The sequence below is a fragment of the Crocodylus porosus genome, unplaced genomic scaffold (genome assembly GCF_001723895.1).
Source record: "Crocodylus porosus isolate Cpor-Errol unplaced genomic scaffold, CroPor_comp1, whole genome shotgun sequence".
Taxonomy (NCBI): domain Eukaryota; kingdom Metazoa; phylum Chordata; order Crocodylia; family Crocodylidae; genus Crocodylus; species Crocodylus porosus.
This window is the reverse complement of record NW_017728948.1, coordinates 65,966,416-65,987,133: the sequence shown is the minus strand read 5'-3', so window position 1 is coordinate 65,987,133 and position 20,718 is coordinate 65,966,416. Positions and strand designations below refer to the sequence as shown.

Sequence of the window (20,718 nt, the reverse complement as noted above, 5' to 3'; positions counted from 1 at the left end):
TAATATGCCATGGTGGGCTACCACTGTTCTCATTTTGTAAAGTTCACATGGGTTACAGGTATGCCTACACTGCTTCCCCAGTGCTCCCAGAGACCCCACTCCCAAGCCAACTGGTCCTACTCCACATGGACACCAGTCCAGAGATGAGGCAGTGAAGCTGACCTGAGACTGTCCCAGCTGTTTCTCTCAAGCAAACTAGAGGGCAAGATCTGTGAGGCAGTGGTGTGCAGCTTCACCACCTAATTTCTGGGTGTAGTGTGTTAGAAATAGCAACTTAACAGACCTGGACAGGTTGGACAAATGGGCAGAAAACAATAGAATGCAATTTAACAAGGAGAAATGCAAAGTACTGCACCTAGGGAAGAAAAATGTCCAGCACTCCTACTGCCTAGGAAATGACCTGCTCGGCAGCACAGAAGCGGAAAGGGATCTTGGAGTCCTAATGGACTCTGAGATGAACATGAGTCATCAGTGTGACGAAAGCATCAGAAAAGCTAACTGCATTTTATCGTGCATCAGCAGATGCATGACAAACTGAACCAAGGAGATGATACTTCCCCTCTATCGGGCGCTGGTCAGACCACAGCTGGAATACTGCATGCAGTTTTGGGCACTGCACTTCAAGAAGGATGTGGATAACCTGGAGAGGGTCCAGAGGAGGGCCACTCGTATGGTTAAGGGCTTGCAGGCCAAGTCCTATGAGGAGAGACTAGGGCACAAGGACCTCTTCAGCCTCTGCAAGAGAAGGTTGAGAGGTGACCTTCTGGTTGCCTATAAATTCATCCTGGGGGTGCAGAAGGGAATTGGTGAGGCTCTACTCACCAAAGTGCCCCTGGGGTTACTAGAAATAATGGCATAAGCTAGCAGACAGCAGATTTAGACTGGACATAAGGAAGAACTTCACAGTTAGAGTGGCCAAATCTGGAATAGGCTCCCAAGGGAGGTGGTGCTCTCCCCTACCTGGGGGTCTTCAAGAGAAGGCTGGATAGGCATCTGGCTGGGGTCATCTGAACCCAGCACTCTTTCCTGCCTATGCAGGGGATTGGACTCAATGATCCGTTGATGTCCCTTCTGACCCTAACATCTATGAATCTCTGAAATTGAAGCAGGAGGGTGGGGAAAGCTCGACAGCCATACTCCTCAGGAGTAGCAGGAAAATGGTGTTGACATACTCCAAATGACTTGTCCAGTGTCACACACCGAGTCAGAGGCAGACAAGATGATGCTGAAGGCTTCCTGATGGTTCGTCTACTTGGCCCTTCTGGCCTCTTGTTGCATTTTGTATAGAGGAGGGAAGCCAATGTCTTTCCACATTTGGACTCAAGTTCAAACATTGGTTCCCTATCCACACACAACTCTTGAGTCTGGATGTCTATATGCAGCTTGAACATTGAAGGCAGCCATGAAAATACTAATCAGCCCAGGATATCAGGCTCAGTCATATAGTTGTGCCTCTAAAGAGAAGGAGGCTTGTCCACATCAGAATTTTGCAGGGCAAGAAATGACTTTCAGGTGTTGTTAAAGATTGAATATAGATGAGGTTTTTGATAACTACAACAACTATGGACTTAAATATTCTGTCACTTAAATATTATTTGATTATTCCATGAACACAAAAGAGATTCAAACTGTAACACAAAAAGATTTGAAACTGCTGTCATCATAGCTTTTCTACCTGCAAGAAATTGAGGAAGATAAGGCAGATTTAAAAAGTTAACAAAGTCTTGCAGTAAAAGAGAAGAGGTGACAGTGGGCACAAACAGTGGTGAGCAAGAGTCTGTACAGTGGACCTGCATTAGTTCTGCAGAGGAGAGGGGCAGGGTTTGGGTAGCCCATACCCAAGTTCCTGACTGTGTCCTGTGAAACATTTATAAGAATACAACAGAGGTAAAGAGAGAGGATCCATCATGGTGGACCTACTACTACACAAGTCCATTAGTCATTGCCTGCTGCCATACTGTAGCTTGCTTAGAAAGTTTTGTTTTGTTTTCTTTCTCTCCAACACCTTATATGAAGTCCAGCTGCTTGGGCTGTCTGCTTTGGAAAGGATTTCCCCAAGTTTATCAATATTTCTGAGTACTGTATGACATAATATCCGATCGTCCTTGGACTTGATTGTTGTCCTCTTTGCTGAGCAACCTGAAACCACAGACATGCTATAGCAGTACATGGGATATTATACATGATTTAGGCCCCCTCTACCTGTTACATGTATTACACAATTAACTGGTTAGGACTGGCTAAGAGCAATTCATTTAGACTGCCTGCCTGTGCAAAGTAATGATCACACCATAAAAAGGTCCATCCAGCAATAAAGTTAGACCTGGAAAAATGTGTAATAATTTTATAGCTGGTTTCTGTCCAGCTTTAATTTGCATGTGTAGCAAGGTCTATGCCCTTGTGGCTGGAAGACCTGTCAACTCTGAGACTCTCAGCCGTGACAACGCTTGGGGTGCCACCAGGGCTGGGGGTCCTGTCAGCTACAGGACCTTGCTACTTGCTGGTTCAGGGAGAGCCCAGGGTGGCAAATCACGGGCTCCCTCTGCATCAGCAATAAAATGATTGGATCTGATGCTGGATCCCACAATCGTGCCTTCTGCCATGTGTGTGTAGCATGGCAGGAGGCATGGCACAATTGCGTAGATCATTCAACAGATCCTATCACACCTTTACCTGAACATCTAGAGGGGTCCTGACATAGCTTTCCTTCAAACTACAGAGCTAAGAGAGATGTGCTCAGATATTCAGAAGCTTTTCAGCAATGGTACCTTCAAGTTTGATCATCTGAATAGGCAGATGGTACTAATTATTTTGTGATATTCATTTTGCCAGGGCACTCACTAGCATTCTCTTTCTTTCAGGCACCCTGATTGTACTGAAACATCCATATCCTCGGAAAGTGGAAGAACCGTCCATTTATGAGTCTGTCCGAGTTCACACTGCCATGCAGACAGGAAAAACAGAAAATGATCTTGTCCCAAATGCTCCCTCTGTAAGTTGCTGTTTTACAACGTGTCCTTTCCTTGACTCAATGCGACATGGCCAAGTTTATGAACCCTGGAATAAGCACTAGTGATCGGTCCTCTTAAAGTGTTTATATATATGTATTCCAGTAATAAGAATAAAAATAAAAAAACCCCACCTGGCTAGAAGCAGTGATGTGATGAATAAGAAGCTTCCTGACATTCTTCTCAGAGGGTGCAATGCTGACTGAAAATATTAAATCAGAGATGTTATATGTAAATATCTGTCATAATTACATATTTTTGACTCTTCAAAAATAAAAAAACCTAGAAATTCATCTTTAAGAATGGTAACATTAAAAAGTAGCCTTAAAACTATTTTCCTCCTCCCATCTTATTGTTTTACTTAGTGATTTAGAGATGTTTCTGATAGATTTAGACTGTAGGTGAAAATACATATGTTGAGCCACAGGCCTTACTCAAGCAAATTTCCATTAAAATTAGTGAGAAATTATTTTACTTGTAAGTGAAATGAAATAAAAGAGGTGTAGGACTGGCTTAGTTAAGCAGGGAGGCAGATAGTAGTACTGGTTACAAGTCTACAAATGTACCTCAAAACAAATCAATAGCTACTTAACTTCTTCATTTTAGAGTATTACTGTTGGTTTAAAGTAGCATTTTAATATCAGTGATGTGTCTCTCTTTGTTACTTCAAGGAAATGTACGTCTACTTTTTCTTTTAAAAAAATCATGCAAATATTTGGAAGAGGCAAGGGCACATTTCCAGAAGAGGAGGACTTGAGTGAGCCCTTGTGTGCTGGAGTGCTAAGTTAACTGGGTGGGGTACCCAGCTAAATATTTGCACAAGTGTTCAAAAGCTTTTCAGTAATAGCATGTTTGGACATCCATGCACAGTTCACATAGGCCTTATTCTTATACTATTTATTTGAAGGTCACAGTTCAGATAACATTTGGGAGACATGGGGCATGCTAGTGGTGGTGAAGGGTCCCCAGTGTACAGAGGGTGATTTGTACTGAGCTTTCTCTTATGAAGTTGTAGCCTGTGCTTCCTATTTTCAGCTTCTGTAATTTTGAGCATGGTAAAAGCTGTGCTGTGTTGGTATGAGAAACAAGAGAACATTTTCATATCCATTTGGTCCACCTGCCTCTGCCATCTGTGACTTGCCTGAACAGTAACTGGAGACTTTAAATCCTTAGTATCCAATGTCTAGTCGAGACAGGTGGTGTGTCCAGGATACAATCCAAATGTCCAAGACAGCAGTATTCAGCACAGAGAGGAAGGTGCTGTATGCAAGTATGGAATTAATTCTTTGTAAAAAATAAAGGAAAAAAAAAAACCAAACAAACAACAGAGATCAGTGTTAGAAATTAGGAGGAGAGATCAGGAAAACCTGTCCCAGTCAGAGAGATGGTCAGGCATGCCAGAAAACTGCTGTGGTAATGGTCATTTTTATCTTTAAAAGAAATACGTGAACCTTTCACATGCCAACATCAAAAAGGCCAGAATTTTCAAAAGCGGATAGTCATTCACCTGATATTTGAAGGAGGTCCAAATTTCAGATGTTCACTTGGGGAAAAGTCAGACTCCTTTATGATGTTGCAAATGAGGGATCCAGTAAGTTAAAGCTCCCCAAATTACTGGCTGCTTCTGAAAGTTGGCCAAAACCATGCATCTAGGATTCCTTCTGAAGTCAAATGGACACTTGCCTGACCAGATCAAACTTTCTCTGGAACATGCATTGAAGTAACATGCTGTCCATTTCCTTTATTTCTTATTGCAAGCGCATTCATTATGTGTAGAGGATGCTTAACTAAAGCAAAGAATTGTTTTGTTGTTAATCTTTTTAAAAGAGCAGTTTATATAGATAATCTCACTGGCTGGAAGAATCCCAGAATTTGATGGTTGCAACATGTGACATCTTGCTGCACATGAACAATAAGTCAATTGTATGAATTAAAATAACTCTTCATTGGTGTGTTTCTCTGAACTTTTCCCACTGTGTTCTTTGAGAACTCTGTGCTGGCCAGAGTCGTCATGCACCAAAGGCCAGTTTGAATTCTGGTGCAAGAGGGTGCTGCTCTTTTAAAGTTATTGGAATTATATGTTTACATCATGGGTAAGTTTGGCTCACACAATGGGGACAGTATATAAGCCACACAAGGTAAAGTAAGTAATTGTGGGAAGCATCTGGAAGAGAACTAGCTGTAGCTTGGTTTTGTTTTGCTTTGCTCAAAATGAAAAGCTTCAAAAATACAAACATTGTGCAGCCCTTAACCTTGTCCTCCTTTCTCGTTTCTTCTGCAGCTGGGTACAAAAGAAGGGTATTTGATAAAACAAGGCAAAATAGTAAAGGTAAGGAAAAAAAAACTTCAGAGCTTTCACACTCTTCTGTTCCATCCCAGGTCTGAAGAAGGAAATAAAAAATAATAAGAAAATAAAAAAAGCCTACTTTTATAACCCAATATCCCATTAGTTTATAGTAGCGATTTCACCATTACAATGAAATGACAGATAAAGAGTCACGGGTGCCTTTGATCTCTTCTTCACAGTGTTTTGTTCACATACCAATACGCTGGAACATTTTGTACATGTACATTTGTATTTGTGTTGTTACAGATAATAGACAGCCTGATCCTCTGTTTCTTGTTTATTTAATCCTGATAATGCATGGTGTTGAACACCCTCGGCTTCCCGAGGGGAGGAGTTCTGAACCTTGCAGGGCTGGAGTCCTTGACATGGCATATACACCGGTCCAAGCCCTCAAAACCATTTAAAAAAGGCAGGCAGCTTGTGAGAATCACAAGATCAGGGCCCTATTTCCTTGCTCTACCTTTGATTCACTACATGGCCAGGGGCAAGTCATTCTGACATCTCTGAAACCCACTTTTCGCCATCAACTCTGCAAAATGCTGATGACTTTTTTTTTGTCTTTTTATAAAGCACTTTGCAGTATTTAGCGAGAAGGTATAATAGGATTAACATTACACTCTAGTAAAGTTTGGATGTCCTTAAACAAAAATCTTGACCATTTCTTATCCGCATTTTTAATACAATGCTTATATTCTCCTTTTGGCAGTTATCTTAGTTTTACATGGGACATCGCTGACTAAAGGAAGTGATCAGCTATGCTTCAACTTATGCTTACCAAAGTGTTTTTTTAAATAGAAAGCTGGCTCTCTGAGACATTTAAAACAAAAATACAGCAATTAAAAAGCAATTTCCTTTTTTTTCCTTTTTCTAATTTCAGAACTGGAAAACAAGGTGGTTTACACTGCATAGGAATGAACTTAAATATTTCAAAGACCAGACGGTGAGTAGCAAATTGTAATTTGCCATTATTCTAAACCATCTTATCACAATGACAGCCTGACCTCAAATAACACAAATGTTCAACTCTGAACTTCAGGTGGGAGGTGCAAGAGTCACAGTATTTTTGAGGATAAAGCCAATAAACCACAATTTTCCCTATTTAAATTTCTGCCTTCCCTCCCCCCTATGACATGGTTTGTCCACATTGTTTGCTAGGTGTCAGAGAGACTGCACCTGCTCTTTGCAAAGTCAATAGAAGTTCTGTCAGTGACATTAGTAACAACAGGCTAATTAATATCAGTTGAGTCTTTCTAATCTTTTCTATCTTGACCATACCCCAATGCAAAATTATTTTCTGCTACACATTCTTAATTATTTTAGTCAGTCTAGCTTTAAATGACAAAAGGCTTTCATGAAGGGTAATGTACCACAAACTGATAGACAACATCACGTGCTTTCAATGTACATTTTTTTGGGGGGGGGGAGGTTTTGCTTTTATCCCTTTGAGTGATGCAGCATTTTGGGGGCATTTTTACTTATCTAAGCATCTACTTCTTATTATGGTATGTTGCTGTAATTAGTTTTCCCCAGATGTAACAGCTTAGGTTTTCTTGGGCAACTGTTACGCTCTGTAGGGTGCACTGCTACCCTGTCCGACTTCAGATTGACACAGCTAGCTACCTTTTTATTTTCCGTGTTTAGTTTTTCTTTTGCCTAGGCCCCTCTGGATGATTATTCTACCCTTGTAACACTTACAAGTTTAGAGGTGTCTATAGAAGCAAATACTTTCCATCCAAGATCACCAACAGATTTTTAATCAGGTGGTGCAGCACTGTTTACCTCTGTTACAACTCCATACATTGCTCTTATAAACATGCATGCTTTAATCAGTTCAGTCCATACCTTCATACTGAATCTAATTTGAATTAAGATAGCATTTCACAAGGCAAAGTCAAACATTTGAATAGAATTGCTTACCAAATCAGGAGTAACCTTTAACAGAGAATATCACCTCCAGTCAGACTATCCAGTTGCTAATTTGTGGAGAAAAGTAGTAGTATAGAAGTAGTATACATACTGCTTCATCTCAAGTAGGAAAGGCAAAGCTTTTTTAGCATAGATAGTCTGATTTTTCACTTTAGTAAACCTCTTTGTGACCAGCTGGCTCAAGTAGAAACAAAGGCCAGATCCAGACCAGATTCTCATACCTGGAGAGAGTTCACTCACTTGCCAAAACTGTTTGTTTTTCTTCAACCACAGAGCCAGACGCATCTGTACTTAGACAAAAAAAAAATGGAAAGAAGTCTCATGGCAATGGATAGCCTTGGGTCTTATGCTTACTTTTCTTCTCACCCAGGTTAAACCCATTTAGTATCCTGAGGGATTAACTGAATCTCCCTCAGCTGGGTTATATATACCTGGTATGATCTGGTGAGCAAGCTTCACTGACTCTTTTACTAAGAAGGATAAACTTTCCCTTGCTTAACCAATCCTCCAACACACGGATCCCAAAACAGCCTTTTATTTCCTTCAGCTAAAGTCCTGTTAGCTGGAAACTATATGCAAATGGTTGCTAATTAACAGTGTTAGGCTTCATCTGGGCTTTGAATCTGCCCACGCCTCTTATCCGTCAGCTGGCAGTGCCGCGACCTGTCATCAGTGCAGCTCTAGTTTTCAAGTTATTTCCCTGCTTCTTACATTCAGCTATATTTGTCTTTGAGTTACACTATTTGGATTGTCTCCAGTAGTGTCAATGGTGCTACTCCTGATTTACTTCAGTATCACTGTATACACTGGCCTAGTGCATGGAAAAAGGGAAGTGTGTCCATTGCCTGCTTTGGGAATGAGGTCAGCTCAGTGGCATAACTGGGGAGGGGTGACAAGGGCAACCACCCTACCGACTTGGGGTGGGAGGGTTTGGAGACAACCCCCGCCCCAAAGCCAGTTTCATAACATTCTAATTTTAAAAGTATTTTATTTTCAAGGCCACCGAACCAATCCGGGCACTAGACTTAACAGAATGCTCAGCGGTACAGTTTGATTACTCACAGGAAAAAGTCAACTGTTTCTGGTAAGCTGTAATGCAAAATAAACCCTTGATTCTTTTTCTACTTTCTTTTTTAAGGGCCTAAATATTCAGGAACTCTTACTATTTTATAGCCAGTTAGTTTTAAAAGAGATGTTTGATGCTTGGTGAGTGTTACCAAGCATCTCCCATTCCGTATTTTATCCGTTCATTGCAGATATCTTGATCAAGTCTGCACAGCTTTGGCCTGGAATCCTTTTACCTGTCCTTGTACAAATTTAGCCCCATTGTAAGCATGTGTAAATCATGGTCAAGCCACAGCCACTGTTTAAACATGGCTGCTTTTCATAGCATGCACTAGAGATACTCTGTGCCCAGTGCTGCAAAGCAGTTAATGCAACACATTTGTTTATATTGGTAAGGGACAACAAATTAACAAGTATTGCCCTTTCAAATACCAAATTTAAAAACAGTTCTGGTTAAACACAGTTTAAACTTTCCACAGACTCACCTGAGACAGAAGCCATGTAAATATAGCATCTTTGCATCGCTCTGAGTCTTAACAAAAAAAATTGGCAGGTGTCAAAACAGAATTTAGCTTTGGGAAAAACTGTTGGTTAGTCTGAGAGCTTCACACGTTATTTTAATTATGTTTCATTTACAGCTTAGTATTCCCATTAAGGACATATTACCTCTGTGCAAAGACTGGAGTAGAAGCAGATGAATGGATTAAGATACTGAGGTGGAAACTGGTAAGAACATGGTGTCAAGCTGAAGGGAAATGCTGTCAGAAGACTTATGTAGGGTCTAGGCACAATGGGATTCTTACTTAGCTGCTAGGTACAAGTCATAAGGAATCATAAAATATTTATAAAATAAAATAACTTTATGGCTTATATATAGCATAGTTCTCTGTAAAATCTGTCCCCCTTACAGGCAGGAAGTGTTGGTTCTTTCCAGGATCTTGCTGGAATTCTCCTAACGAAGGTCATCTAACCTGGACCTAGTTTCAAATCAGTAAATTAGGAGACATGTGCAGACCTGGTCAAACATTTTAAATGTACATTTCCTATACTGCCCTTTTCTTGAATGCATTTTGTGCTTGCATAATCCTGTCCAGAAGAAAGAAAGAGACAAGGGATTTGTTTTACTTAGGTTGTAGATAATATAGGACAATACAGTCAATATATATTAGGACATCAGGGAATCAGCAGGACAGTGTGGTGTTAAAATGTAACTTGCTCAGAAATCTTGGTCTGGCATGTGGTCTTCTTGACTCATTTTTATTTCTTTGTGTATAATCCATGAGTGTACTCACACACGTGTAAGTAATGGGTTGTCTTTCTTTTTCAGTCTCAAATACGAAAACAGCTGGAGCAGCGTAGTGCCACTCTCACTTCATAGTTACTCCTGTCGGGATTACGGCTTCCTTCACAAGATTCTCTCTCCAGAGTTAGGAATATGCCATTTCTTCACGAGTGAGAAGTGTCTGTGCATCCAGTATCTACAGTGAACATACATGTAACTACATCCAACTCAGCACACAAAGATTTGTTAGTTGAGCATTTTTGGAGTGTGGAATGATACATGAAAACTGTTGCCAACATTGCAATGCCAGTCCCAAACCCAGTCATACTTTACATTCTGAATGTGCATCTAGCTCAAACACCTGGCCCGTTCACTTGGCAGAAAGAAAAAATATTCATTGTTTAAAATTTGTGTTATAATAATGGAGCACTCTCCTGTGATAAGTTCATAGCTAACCCTTGGCAACGTGTTCTGTGGTATCTAGCCTGGAATGATTAAACGTTTTTTGTATTGTTTTTAAGTGCTTAAACCCTTGAGGAAATGTACAGCCCACCTGCCTGCTGATCCGTTCACGTAGCTAAAAAATGAACTAGATGATATTTTTGTAATAAGTGAGCTATTAGTGAGGAATTGAGATTGTTTTTTTTTAAAACACTTCATCAGAGTGAGGGATGAATTGTTTGACTTTGCTTAAAAATGTACGTAGCATAATCTGATCTTACGTTGTGTCAGTGGTAGTTAGAAGTGTATAGCTGAGAATGACTGTGTTAAATGAATCAGATGGAGATACAGAAACATACCATACTGAAAGTATCTCCACTTATAGTAGCTGATCCCCAGTCCTACTACATCCAATACAACTGTAGAACCAGATCCCAGAGAAAGAGAAAAGAACACCCTAGAGCAGGCATAGTTCCCCTTCCAATAGAGGTTGCAGTTGAGTCACTTGCCTATGTGACATTTTCCTCACTTGTTGGAAAATGCAGGCAACATTGCCTAGAGCATAACATTAGTTTTATAACCATGCACAATTTAATAAGTAGTAAAAGTATGTAAAAACGTAACACAAGGCAACAGCTACATTAGAAATGACCAACATTTAAAATATTTTTAAAAGAATTTCTTTCCAAACTGTGTGCGTGTTTAATTTGGATTCCAAGCATTTCTGCTACTTTGCTCCGAGTGTTCATAAGTGGAAGTTTGTTTTAGCCCACTAAGTTCTGCAGTAGTACACAAGAGAGAGGCATTACATATTGGAAATGAACTGTTGTGATGACAGTTACTCTCAGATAAAAAAAGGGATCATGTATTTTTTCTCTTCAAGTATTATAAAGTTTGGCTGAATCAAGAAGTTTCATACTGTAAAAAAAACAGATTATGCTCTATGTAAACCATATTGGCATATGTATAATAAAGCTTGCCCGCAGTATTAGCTATAACTGCCTTTACTACATGAAAGCAGGTACTGGGGGGAGGGGGAAGAAAAAAAGAGCAAGTGACAGCTATACCAATAAAAAAAATTCAGAACTGCAGTAAAGAGGAAGTGTTCCATTTTATTTTTGCTATTTCAAATAAATATTTGTACTTTTTAAAAATGGAGTTTCAAAGTTTTTAAGATGTCTAAATAAAGATCACCATAAATGTTGAAAAATGTTTGACATTAGAGGCCTGGAAAATCTGACTTATGTGGAAAGGCTGAAAAGAATTGGGATTATTAAGTCTGAAGAAGAGAAGACTGAGGGTATATTAGATAAATCTTCACATACTTGAAGGGTTGTTATAAAGATGATGAAAATGGACTATTTCCTGGTTGACTATACATGTGCTTATTTGCATTTTAATTAGAATGCACTGGAGCAGACTCAATGGATGCCCTGAATTAATTAGAACACAAACTCTGCGTTCTAACTAAAACACTCTAGCAATGCTTTATCATCCTATTAGACCTCCATGCATTTTAAAATGGCCGCAGAGGCGCTTTAGCTAAACTTCTTTGAATGGTGTATTCAGGAATGATCCTGCCTTGTGGTGGAAGCTGGATTAGATGATTTTCTGAGGTCCCTCCGGCTTTACTTTTCTAGGACTTAAATTGTACCTGAAGGCTACTCGCAAAAGCCTGCTCCCTCCCATAAGAAAACACCCGGTCACAGAATTGAAGAAACAACTTTGGCACAAGGGGGCAGATCTTATTCCACTTAGTAAGTGCCCAAGTGTAACCCTATTCCACCCATCTCACATCCTTGAAAAACAATTAAAATGCAACAAGTGGTCAGGGTCTTCCTCCTGCTGTCCTAAAGCAGCAGCTTTTTTGTGACTTTGCCTTAACGCAAAATGAGTTGTTGTAGAAGTAGGTTATTAATGTTTTTGCCAGGGACTTGAGCAAGGTGGAAGAGGATTGCAATTAACTACCTAATAAAAAGAATAGGTTTTGTTTTCAGTTTGGTGTTTTTGAGACAAGGCAGGCCAGAGTTCACTACTTCATTAAAAATATGAGTTAGGAACACAGCATTTTCCTTGCAGTATAAAAATGCTGTTGTGGGACTGCCAGCTGAGAAGCTACCACTTCCACGTGCAGCATCAGTCAGCACAGGTGCAGAAGCTAGAGCTTAATTTAAATGGAAGTGGGCTGCTAGCAAGCCTTTCATTGTCAAAGCTTCTTTACTGTACCATTTACAACTCTTCCATCTAGCAAAATTTAAGCGCAGTAGCTTTGGGGAGATGCTTGGAAAGGTTGGTGCACTAGTTTAGGACAGTTATGAAAAACTAAACAGGCTACAACTTTTAAAAATACTGTATTTATTTAGATTCACTTAGGAAAACCATTAATGCACCCACACAAAGAACAGTAGAACAAAAGACAAACAAGGCTCTCACACCTACATTTTAAAAAAAAGATCCGTGGACATGGAACACTGATTGGGCACTTATATCTGGGCATTACGAAAACCCTTGAAATGGTAGCTTTTATAGAAGTAACTTCCCACCAGAAGTAAGTTAACATTCAAATTAGTGGAATTCCTTTACCAAAGCATCAAATACGAGAAACATGGGATAGTTACTGATTGTACTGATAAATAACAGCTAGCAAACTTCCTTTATCATAATGCTCTCTCCCCCAGCACATGCACAGAAGCAGTGAAGCATTCATTACAAGACAACTGGGAAAATGAAACCTTTGCCTCCCCAGTATGTAATGGTAGCTAAATCATAAGATAAACCCTACTCCATTCCTCACTCCCTGCGTAGCAAGGAACTCTGGGTTACTTATTTGAATCTATGGTATGAAGTTGTTGTTGCCCAACTCTGGTAAGCCTGATCCTTAGCAAGTGGCTGAGCTGAACTCCATGGGAGCCATTTTATTGGTCTCTCTACTACTGCCCAAGAAATGTGGCCAAAAAGTTTTTATCTACAATACACTAGTATCTCATTTCAGACTCAGCACTATGTATAATTTTACTCTTATTTAGTATGAGAAGTGGTGTTTCTTCCAAGACATTTGTTATTTTGTGGACTGAATTATGGAATCTTCTTGCCCATTGGGTTGTTGACAAACGCTGCACTTGAAGAGAACGTCAGGTTAAGAGACTTCCACCACCTGCCTCAGCTCCTCAAACAAGGGCGTGAGCTCCTTCTCTAAGCTTACGATCAACCCTGGAACAATAAGAGAAAAATATACAAATGCTTACATCCAAGTGTCTATTAAGAGGCCTCTCTGCAAAGCATTTAGTTCCCTTCAACAACATACTTTTTAAAAACAAAACATATTTCCCTTTGGCTTTTCATTCTCTGTGGGAGCAGCACACAGTAGCTGTTGACAGGTATACAAACTACTGCCAAACTAAAGTGCCCTCAGTTCTCTCTTATTTGCAAAACACATAAGAGAAGCAGAAATGGAGCCAATGCAGCATGCTCTTGATCTTGACTAGTAATCTTCAGTATACCCTCTACACCAGGCAACCCCCTGGAAGAGTGGGAGGGATGCATGCTGGAAAGCCATAGAACAGTCACTTTAGATCAGGAGTGTCAAATTTGTGCACTGGATCCGGATGGCAGGGGTTCCTACAAACAGCAGCATTAAACTCAGCATTTGAAGGGGCCACTGTTTCAGCATGGCTCCAGAAAGTTAACACCACTAGCTCACTTCTACCCCAAACATTTCTGCTGTTGCTCATCTTGGTTACCAGGGGCAACTAAAAGCCCAAATCTTGGCAATGGGTGAGGAGGTTGGAAGAACACTGTTAAGTTCTGGGGCTCCAGAGTTGTGCTCAAACAGCAGAGATTAATGACACTGTTCCTGGGCTCTGGCAGCTACAGTAATGAGCCCCGTGGGCCAAATCCAGCCCCACCTGAGAAGTCTCGTGTGCTTGATGACCCACCTCCGCGGGCAGATCTGGGCTGCAGGCTTAGTTTGACCTCAATAGTTTAGATAAACAGGCCCCTCACTACAGCATCAATGAATGCATCCGAAGTGCCTGATTCACAGTTTGCATACCAAGGCCATAAGTAGAGAGGGGGTAGAAACTGGCTTGCTGTATTTTTGCTACTGGCATCAATAAGAAAAAAAAAAATATAACAGACTCCACTTAATGTACTATGGATCGTTCAAGCATAACTCTGAAGTCACTTGGAAGGCCACTGCCAAGCCAACTGTAAATGGGTACCTGACCATTTGGAATGGGGGAAAAAAAATCAGGCAGCAGACATAGGAACTACATCCTTTTCTTGTGTGCTTTAACTCCTCTGTTGACCACCTGGCTTAGAGTGGGGGAATCTAAGTCACTTAAATGCTTTTGAAAAATTTTACCCAATCTATTATTCCCTCTGTCCCTGCCCTCCCCCCCAAAAATTACGACATCCTTTAACAATCCAGTGACAAATTAAAAGCAGTTTTGTAATGAACATTCAAAAAAAATCAGAGACAGGTATTTTTCCAAAGTAGCCACGTCTTAAATATAGCTATTAGTTTTAAAAACCAAACCAAAACTAAAAAAACAGAACAAACAGGCTGCTTACAGATGTGAGACATTCTTCCCCCCACAAAAAAACCCAAACCCCAACAACAGGGCTTTACTTTAAGCTCAGCGGGCTCTGCTACAGCTTAGTGCATGCCCAGAAAAGGCAGTTTAACCCAGCTCACACAACTTCTGTACAGACTGTGCGCTTCAGTGGGGCTTTTTGGCGCTTTTATCTAATGGCCAATTCAATCAGCTATTAGATAAAAAAGTACTAAAAAGCACCGCTGAAGCACCCAATCTATACAGATGCTGGGGAGCCGGGTCAAACTAATGTGCTTTGTCTTCTGGTAAAGCACTGGGTTTTTTTCCCCCCCTACATGTATCAGCAGCCAAAATCTTTAACAGTTTAAATAATCACAGAAAATGAAAACGTACCGGTATTGGCATTGCTGCTAGCAATGAAGCTTACTACCAAGGGTAATCGATTGAACTGGACTACCTTTAAAAAAAAAAAAAAGGCAAGAAAGGTCCCATAAAAAACAAAGTCAAACCTACTTTGCTTCAAAACATGAATGCTAAGCTTGTTATATTAATTCCCTATTCCTGCAGCCCTTCAGCATAAGTAGCCGCATCAACTTAAATTACCAATAGGAATAATGATGGCAGAACTAGTTGTTAAGTAAACATTTTGGAAAAACCTGTGGATTAAAGAAAGGGTTAACAGGTTTTATAAAGCTATATGATAGGACTGCCTGCATGAGCAGGGGACAGGACTTAATGATCCAAGGGGCTTAGTTCAGCTTTACATTCCTATGCAGACAGAAAATACATACATTTCGCATCTGAGATCTAGTAAAACTGCAGATCTACCTAAGAGCTGCAGAATACTGTTTATGTTGTCTAACCCTCTTGCTATCTGAACTGCTTTTTAAACTAATCAAGGGAAGGAGAAGTTCCCAAACTACTCATGGAGAACAGGCGTGCCAAGTATAAACCACCTAAAAATATCAAGACTAATTTAACTGGTCCAAACAATTAATTTTTACATTATTTCTCTCTGAAACAAAGCTAAATATTGCCAAGTTGTTGGCATAAGTTTTCTAGGCTACTTTTGCAATGGAACATAAAAAGCTCTTTAATCCACTGAGACTTGAGTGGAAGGAGTGCAAATCTGCTGAAGAATAATGGGTTACTTAAAGTTGCTTGCCCTGGTGTTAATCCTGCCAGAGGAGTTAAGTTTAAAATAGGGCAGCGCAACTGGGGGCCCATGGCATGCAGCCTGTGCGGCCCCCAGGCTCTCACCCAACCACTGCTCCCAACAGCAGTGGAAGTCTCTAGGCTCCTCCCACCCTCCTCTGGCCGCACTGTTCTACCCCTGTAGAGTAGGGAGCACCAGCACAGCATTGGGGGTTGAAGATGAGGCCAGGGTAGAAGGTTAGCAAGGATGGGGAGGGCAGCATCCGTCTATGTACCATGTTGCCTGCAACTCACTTGATGCAGCCACTAGAGCTTGTGGCCCCAGGGATTTAGAAGTCAGACAGCCCTGATTCAAAATAAGCCAGCACCATGACTAGCTGTTATGCACCACAGAAAATAAAGTCAACTCATTTAAATAAGAGAACCTTAGTGAAAAATCCAACCATACAGCTTAATCTCCCCAGTCCTGCCTACCCCACTTTTTAGGTATAGGTCCTGCCACTGTGTCAAAGCAATACTGAAATCTCTTACCTGGTAGGTGTTGTAGTAACAGATGATACTTTTATTTTTTGAAAGTCCTAGTTTGCTTCCCTGGTCTGTTGCAAGCGCAAAGGTAGACAAAAAACCAGGTCTAAGAGCATGCTCTGGTGCATTATCATTGGCAACTAGAATAAATAACACATTTTATATTCTTACACAATGTCTGTGCAGTTGGGTCACACATCTTGTGTTCAAGCAATAATAAACTAGATTATATCTCCTTTAAAATGAGCATAAACCATTACCTTTACAATTATCACTTCAGCAGCCAGGCTTCGTAGTGTTCTGAAGAAGCCTTATGTTTCTAGAAGTTTGATGTACAACAATATGTACTGATACGACTATTTTTTTTTAAATCTCATGCACAATAGGTCTGAGGTCAATCACATTTAATCTATACCAAGCTCCTGTTGTATTTCAGATGGTAGATAAAAGTGTGTAGTACTGCCATTGAGTCTCTGACAGACTATCTGTCAGTGGCACCAGTGATGGATCCACAGAAGTTGGACGCGTTACATGTCTATGGACAGAATTCAGTGAAATCGCTGTTAAAATAAAACTAGTGATGCATCACCTCCACCTTCTCACTGATTGGTGACTTACAAGACTAATTCTTTAATCAGTGATACAAGACAACTAAGACCAGGCAAGCACACAGCATAAACCTATGTAGAGGGTTTTCTTTAACCACACTTAAACCTTCAAAAAATCAATGTTAAACAGTCCCAAATTTTAACAGCTCAATATCTAGATCAGAGTGCAACGTTAACTGTACATTCAAGCCAGAACATGGGAGAAAAAAAAGTAAGATTTCTGTCCTTCAATTTAAGATTTCAAACAATTGTCTAAAATAGTTTAGACCAGTGATTCAACCTTTTTGGACCTGAAGCACTGTAACTTTTGTTCATTTTCAGATTTGGGTGCCACTGAACTCATTTCTATAATTTAGCACTTACCTCCTTGCAGAGGGGCCTGGGAGTAGGGGGTTGGGGGATCATTTAGGTAGGGACAAGCCTGCATTTATCTACTCAAGCTATCTGCTTCTCTCCTTACACCCTTGCTTATCTTCTCACACCTCATGGCACCTTTCAAAAGATGAAGTCGCCAGTTGAGAATCACTGGTTTTGACACAGACTTCCAGAGGCAGGATCATCTAATCTAGTGCTCCCCAGCCCCACACCTTATTTTTCTTAAGAAAACAAAAAACAACCACCACTCCAAAAAAACCCCTATACAACCATTAGAAGTTGTGAATTACCTTTGATAACAGGCACACCATCTCTGTCTGAGACTACAATAGCATGAAGACCTTCAACACTGTAAAAAGATAGAAAAAGAACATGAGCATTGTGGAGTATTTCTATCCCAGCCTCCTCCCCATCTTTCTTTCACCAGTTCTTTTTTGCCTCAGCATTGTCCACATACTCATCTACCAACTCTGCTTATGTGCCTGGGGACAGGTACCAGGGTGGGGGCTTAAACTCTCTATTGTTTTAGCAAGGACCTCATGACTACAGGTGGAGGTAGGAGCCCTGCCCCTCTGCCCTGTAACCAGTGATGCATTTCAAGTTGGCTGGCTGGCAGCCACCAACTGATGGCCTTCACTGGATCAGGTACATGATGTCAAGAGGGCTATATATGCCAAAACTGCCCAGGAGTAGGGGTGGTAGCCATGATGAAGATACAGAGCAGCTGAACACCTGCAGCTCTCTCTCATCACGTGGACACACTACAAACCACCTGCCTCTAGAGGAAAGCTCTATCAGCCTCTGGATGATACTTGTGAGTAAACCACTTGGAACCTAACTAGATATGTAGTCTATAGATCATGCATCTGTGTTACAAAGGTGACCATACCACTGTTTGCTTTAGGGTTACACTGTAAGCTACTTTTGTGCTTCAAGAGGATTCTTTCTTCAACCACGGACTACCCTGCTCCACTCGAAGAGGACCCCCGCGATGAGACTCTATATGGACTGAGACACGTCCTTCAAACCACTTCCTCCACCACTGCAGACCACTGTAACAGGTTTGTGTGCATCTATCTCTTTTCTCTCTCAGCAACACAAACCCCCTCCTGCCCCTTCCCCCCATCCCCCACCCCTGGGCTTAGCTGGCTAACACTGTATCTCCTGTAACCTAGTTGCGCTCCCCTCCTCACCCCCCATCCCTCTATTGTTAGTCCCTCGCTTGGGCAATCTGTATTTCCCTACCAGCTTTGTCATCTTTTTTCTGGATTCCCAATCCTAAACATTTACTAATAAAAGTCAGTCTGTTCCTCTATAATGCACCCTTCCCCAAGCCTCCCCTTTGGAACGAATAAAGTTCTTTACTGTACCAAGTGTGGTGGACTTGTGTTGGGAGAGGCATGCCTTTGTGTTCCCTTGGTCTGGCTGACTAAGGGAGGCTACTTTTGTGCTTCAGGCTAAAGGAAGCACCCCAAGGTTTTACAGTGGGTTGAGTACCTTCAAAGACTACAAGGTGTATGTACCCAACCCTGGGCGGTGGCAGGGGTAAACGCCAGGCTAGTGGGTATGTTCCAGGAAGGAGGTCAGCCAGATGCGAGGCATCCCCAGGGAGGCACTGGTAGGTAGTCAGGCATAGTGAGGTAGGTGGCTCAGTGCAGAAGTACCCCTTACTGGCCTGCCACAAAGCACACGCTAAAGGAGGCGCCCCAAGCTTTTACAGTGGGTTGAGTACCCTCAAAGACTACAAGGTGTGTGTACCCAACCCTGGACGGCTGAGTTCAGTGAGTTATCCGTTCTAGCATACTGTTTCCCCATAGCGTACAATGAAAAGCAGGTTTGAGCTGTGTTGTGTTATGGCTGATGGTAGTCTTATGTAGAACTCAGATAATGGATTGTATGGGGTGGTTGAGATGGGGATGATCCTGCCTCAGGCAGGGGGTTGGGCTAGATGGCCTCTGGAAGTCCCTTCCAGCACTATACTTCAGCCTACTTCAGGGATGTGGGCGTCTTGTGGGTAGAATACTACATTTCCAGCTGGCAGGGTCTATTTAAGTACTGAACTGAGTAAATACACGTGTTTTTGTGGCCAAAGACACTCTGTCAGAATGACTCCATTGTGGGGTACTGTAGCACTTCACAGAACACCCAGAGGCTCCTGAAGCATCCTGACAGCACAGACAATACAGCGAGCTCTGCTAGAGGCAGGACAATGACTCAAATTAAATAGCAGCACACGCTCCTCACAGAGCAGCACCAGGGATGATCTACCACAGGAAATTGTGAGGAAACCACATGACTGCCCACCATGCCCCTAGATGACACATGACACCCTGCCACACCTCCAGAGGACACATGACACCCCTGCCTCCCTCCCCTCACAGAAGAAAACACACTGCACTGGTCAAGTTCGTAGGATGCTGTGCTGCAGCCCCCACCTGGAGCCCACGTGATGCCCACTCCCCCCATGTAACACCACATGCACTCCCCCCCACAAAAGGCCACGGGACCTCCCCCATCCACAGATCGGGAGGCCACATGATGCACATACATTACCTTGGTAGCTTTTTGTACAGGAACCTTTTCAGGTCCTAGAAAGAGAGAAAAGCAGGGCACAGTTCACACCGCAGGGTCCTGGCCAGTACACGCCAGTACCCCAAGTGTAAAGCTACCTAAGAAAGGGTATTTCCTGGTGGGAAGGAGAGTTTCCTCGTCCCTTCTTCGGGGGGGGGAGTTAGCCTCCAAGAGCAAATCTGCTTCACCTCAAGGCAAGGATTCCGGGCACCAGCTCAGCCGCGCGGGAAGACCACCACCCCCGCCCCTCTCCTCCCCCCGTTCAGATAGCTGGGAAGGGAGACCGCCCCCCCAGGCCCCTGCCCCCGCACTCACGTCAGCCATGCTGGGGCCCCTCCGCTCCGCCGCCGCCGCTGCTTCTGCAACACAAGCGCCACGGGTCACAGCCGAGTCGCGGCTCAGAACCGCCGCCGGAGCCACGGGCCGGGCCTGCGCTGGGGGAAGGAAGAGGCTCGCCCGTCAGGCCCAGCCCCGGCCAGGCCCCTTCTGTGGGGAAGGGGAAGGATAGCTTCTACCCCGCCTCACCCCGGCCACGGGCGGGCAGCTCGTCCCAAACGCACGCAAAGCAGCCCAAACTCCACCGCTACCTCTTCGGGAGGGAGTCACGCGAACCCCCACCTCCCCGCCCCGGAAGCCGCTGCCTTACTTCCGGCGCAGAGAAGGGCGGGCGGGAGCTGGGCGCGGGGGGAGGTTACGGGCTGGGTCGCAGCGCGCCGGGCCGGGGGACCGCCTAGGCGTGGCTCGGAGCCTGCGCGCTGCGTCTCCACTGCAACCGCGGCGGGGCAGGGCCGGTGCATGGGAAGGAGGCTGCGGCTCGTCCCGGGGGGGGAACGTGGGGCTGGGGGAGCGGGCGGGCGCC

The 20,718-nt window shown here is 42.7% G+C and overlaps 2 protein-coding genes across 2 annotated transcripts in view; one reads left to right on the top strand and one right to left on the bottom strand.

Annotated features, from left to right (window-relative positions):
• DAPP1 (dual adaptor of phosphotyrosine and 3-phosphoinositides 1) overlaps positions 1–10,926 on the top strand; it is a 46,816-nt gene extending 35,890 nt beyond the window's left edge. Inside the window, exons 4-9 of the mRNA XM_019552998.1 lie at positions 2,862–2,992; positions 5,290–5,337; positions 6,233–6,295; positions 8,280–8,365; positions 8,985–9,072; positions 9,674–10,926. Of these exons, the coding sequence (XP_019408543.1) occupies positions 2,862–2,992; positions 5,290–5,337; positions 6,233–6,295; positions 8,280–8,365; positions 8,985–9,072; positions 9,674–9,724 (467 nt within the window). The 3' untranslated portion in view covers positions 9,725–10,926. The remainder of the gene's footprint in view (positions 1–2,861; positions 2,993–5,289; positions 5,338–6,232; positions 6,296–8,279; positions 8,366–8,984; positions 9,073–9,673) is intronic.
• Positions 10,927–12,403: 1,477 nt separating this feature from the next.
• Positions 12,404–20,425, bottom strand: LAMTOR3 (late endosomal/lysosomal adaptor, MAPK and MTOR activator 3). Its single transcript, XM_019552999.1, has 6 exons — positions 20,175–20,425; positions 19,842–19,876; positions 17,579–17,637; positions 16,312–16,445; positions 15,019–15,082; positions 12,404–13,279 (listed from the first exon to the last, which is right to left on the bottom strand). Exons 1-6 carry the CDS (start codon positions 20,181–20,183, stop codon positions 13,206–13,208), a joined length of 375 nt encoding a protein of 124 aa, XP_019408544.1. The 5' UTR covers positions 20,184–20,425; the 3' UTR covers positions 12,404–13,205.
• Positions 20,426–20,718: the final 293 nt, after the last annotated feature.

Bases quoted from the DNA above. Each gene is read 5' to 3' on its own strand.
- LAMTOR3 (XM_019552999.1), bottom strand. The intron at 17,638-19,841 runs GTAATGTATGTG...ATCTTTTTACAG, and splicing joins CTGTACAAAAAGCTACCAAG to TGTTGAAGGTCTTCATGCTA. The intron at 15,083-16,311 runs GTAAGAGATTTC...TTTTTTTTAAAG, and splicing joins GTTACTACAACACCTACCAG to GTAGTCCAGTTCAATCGATT.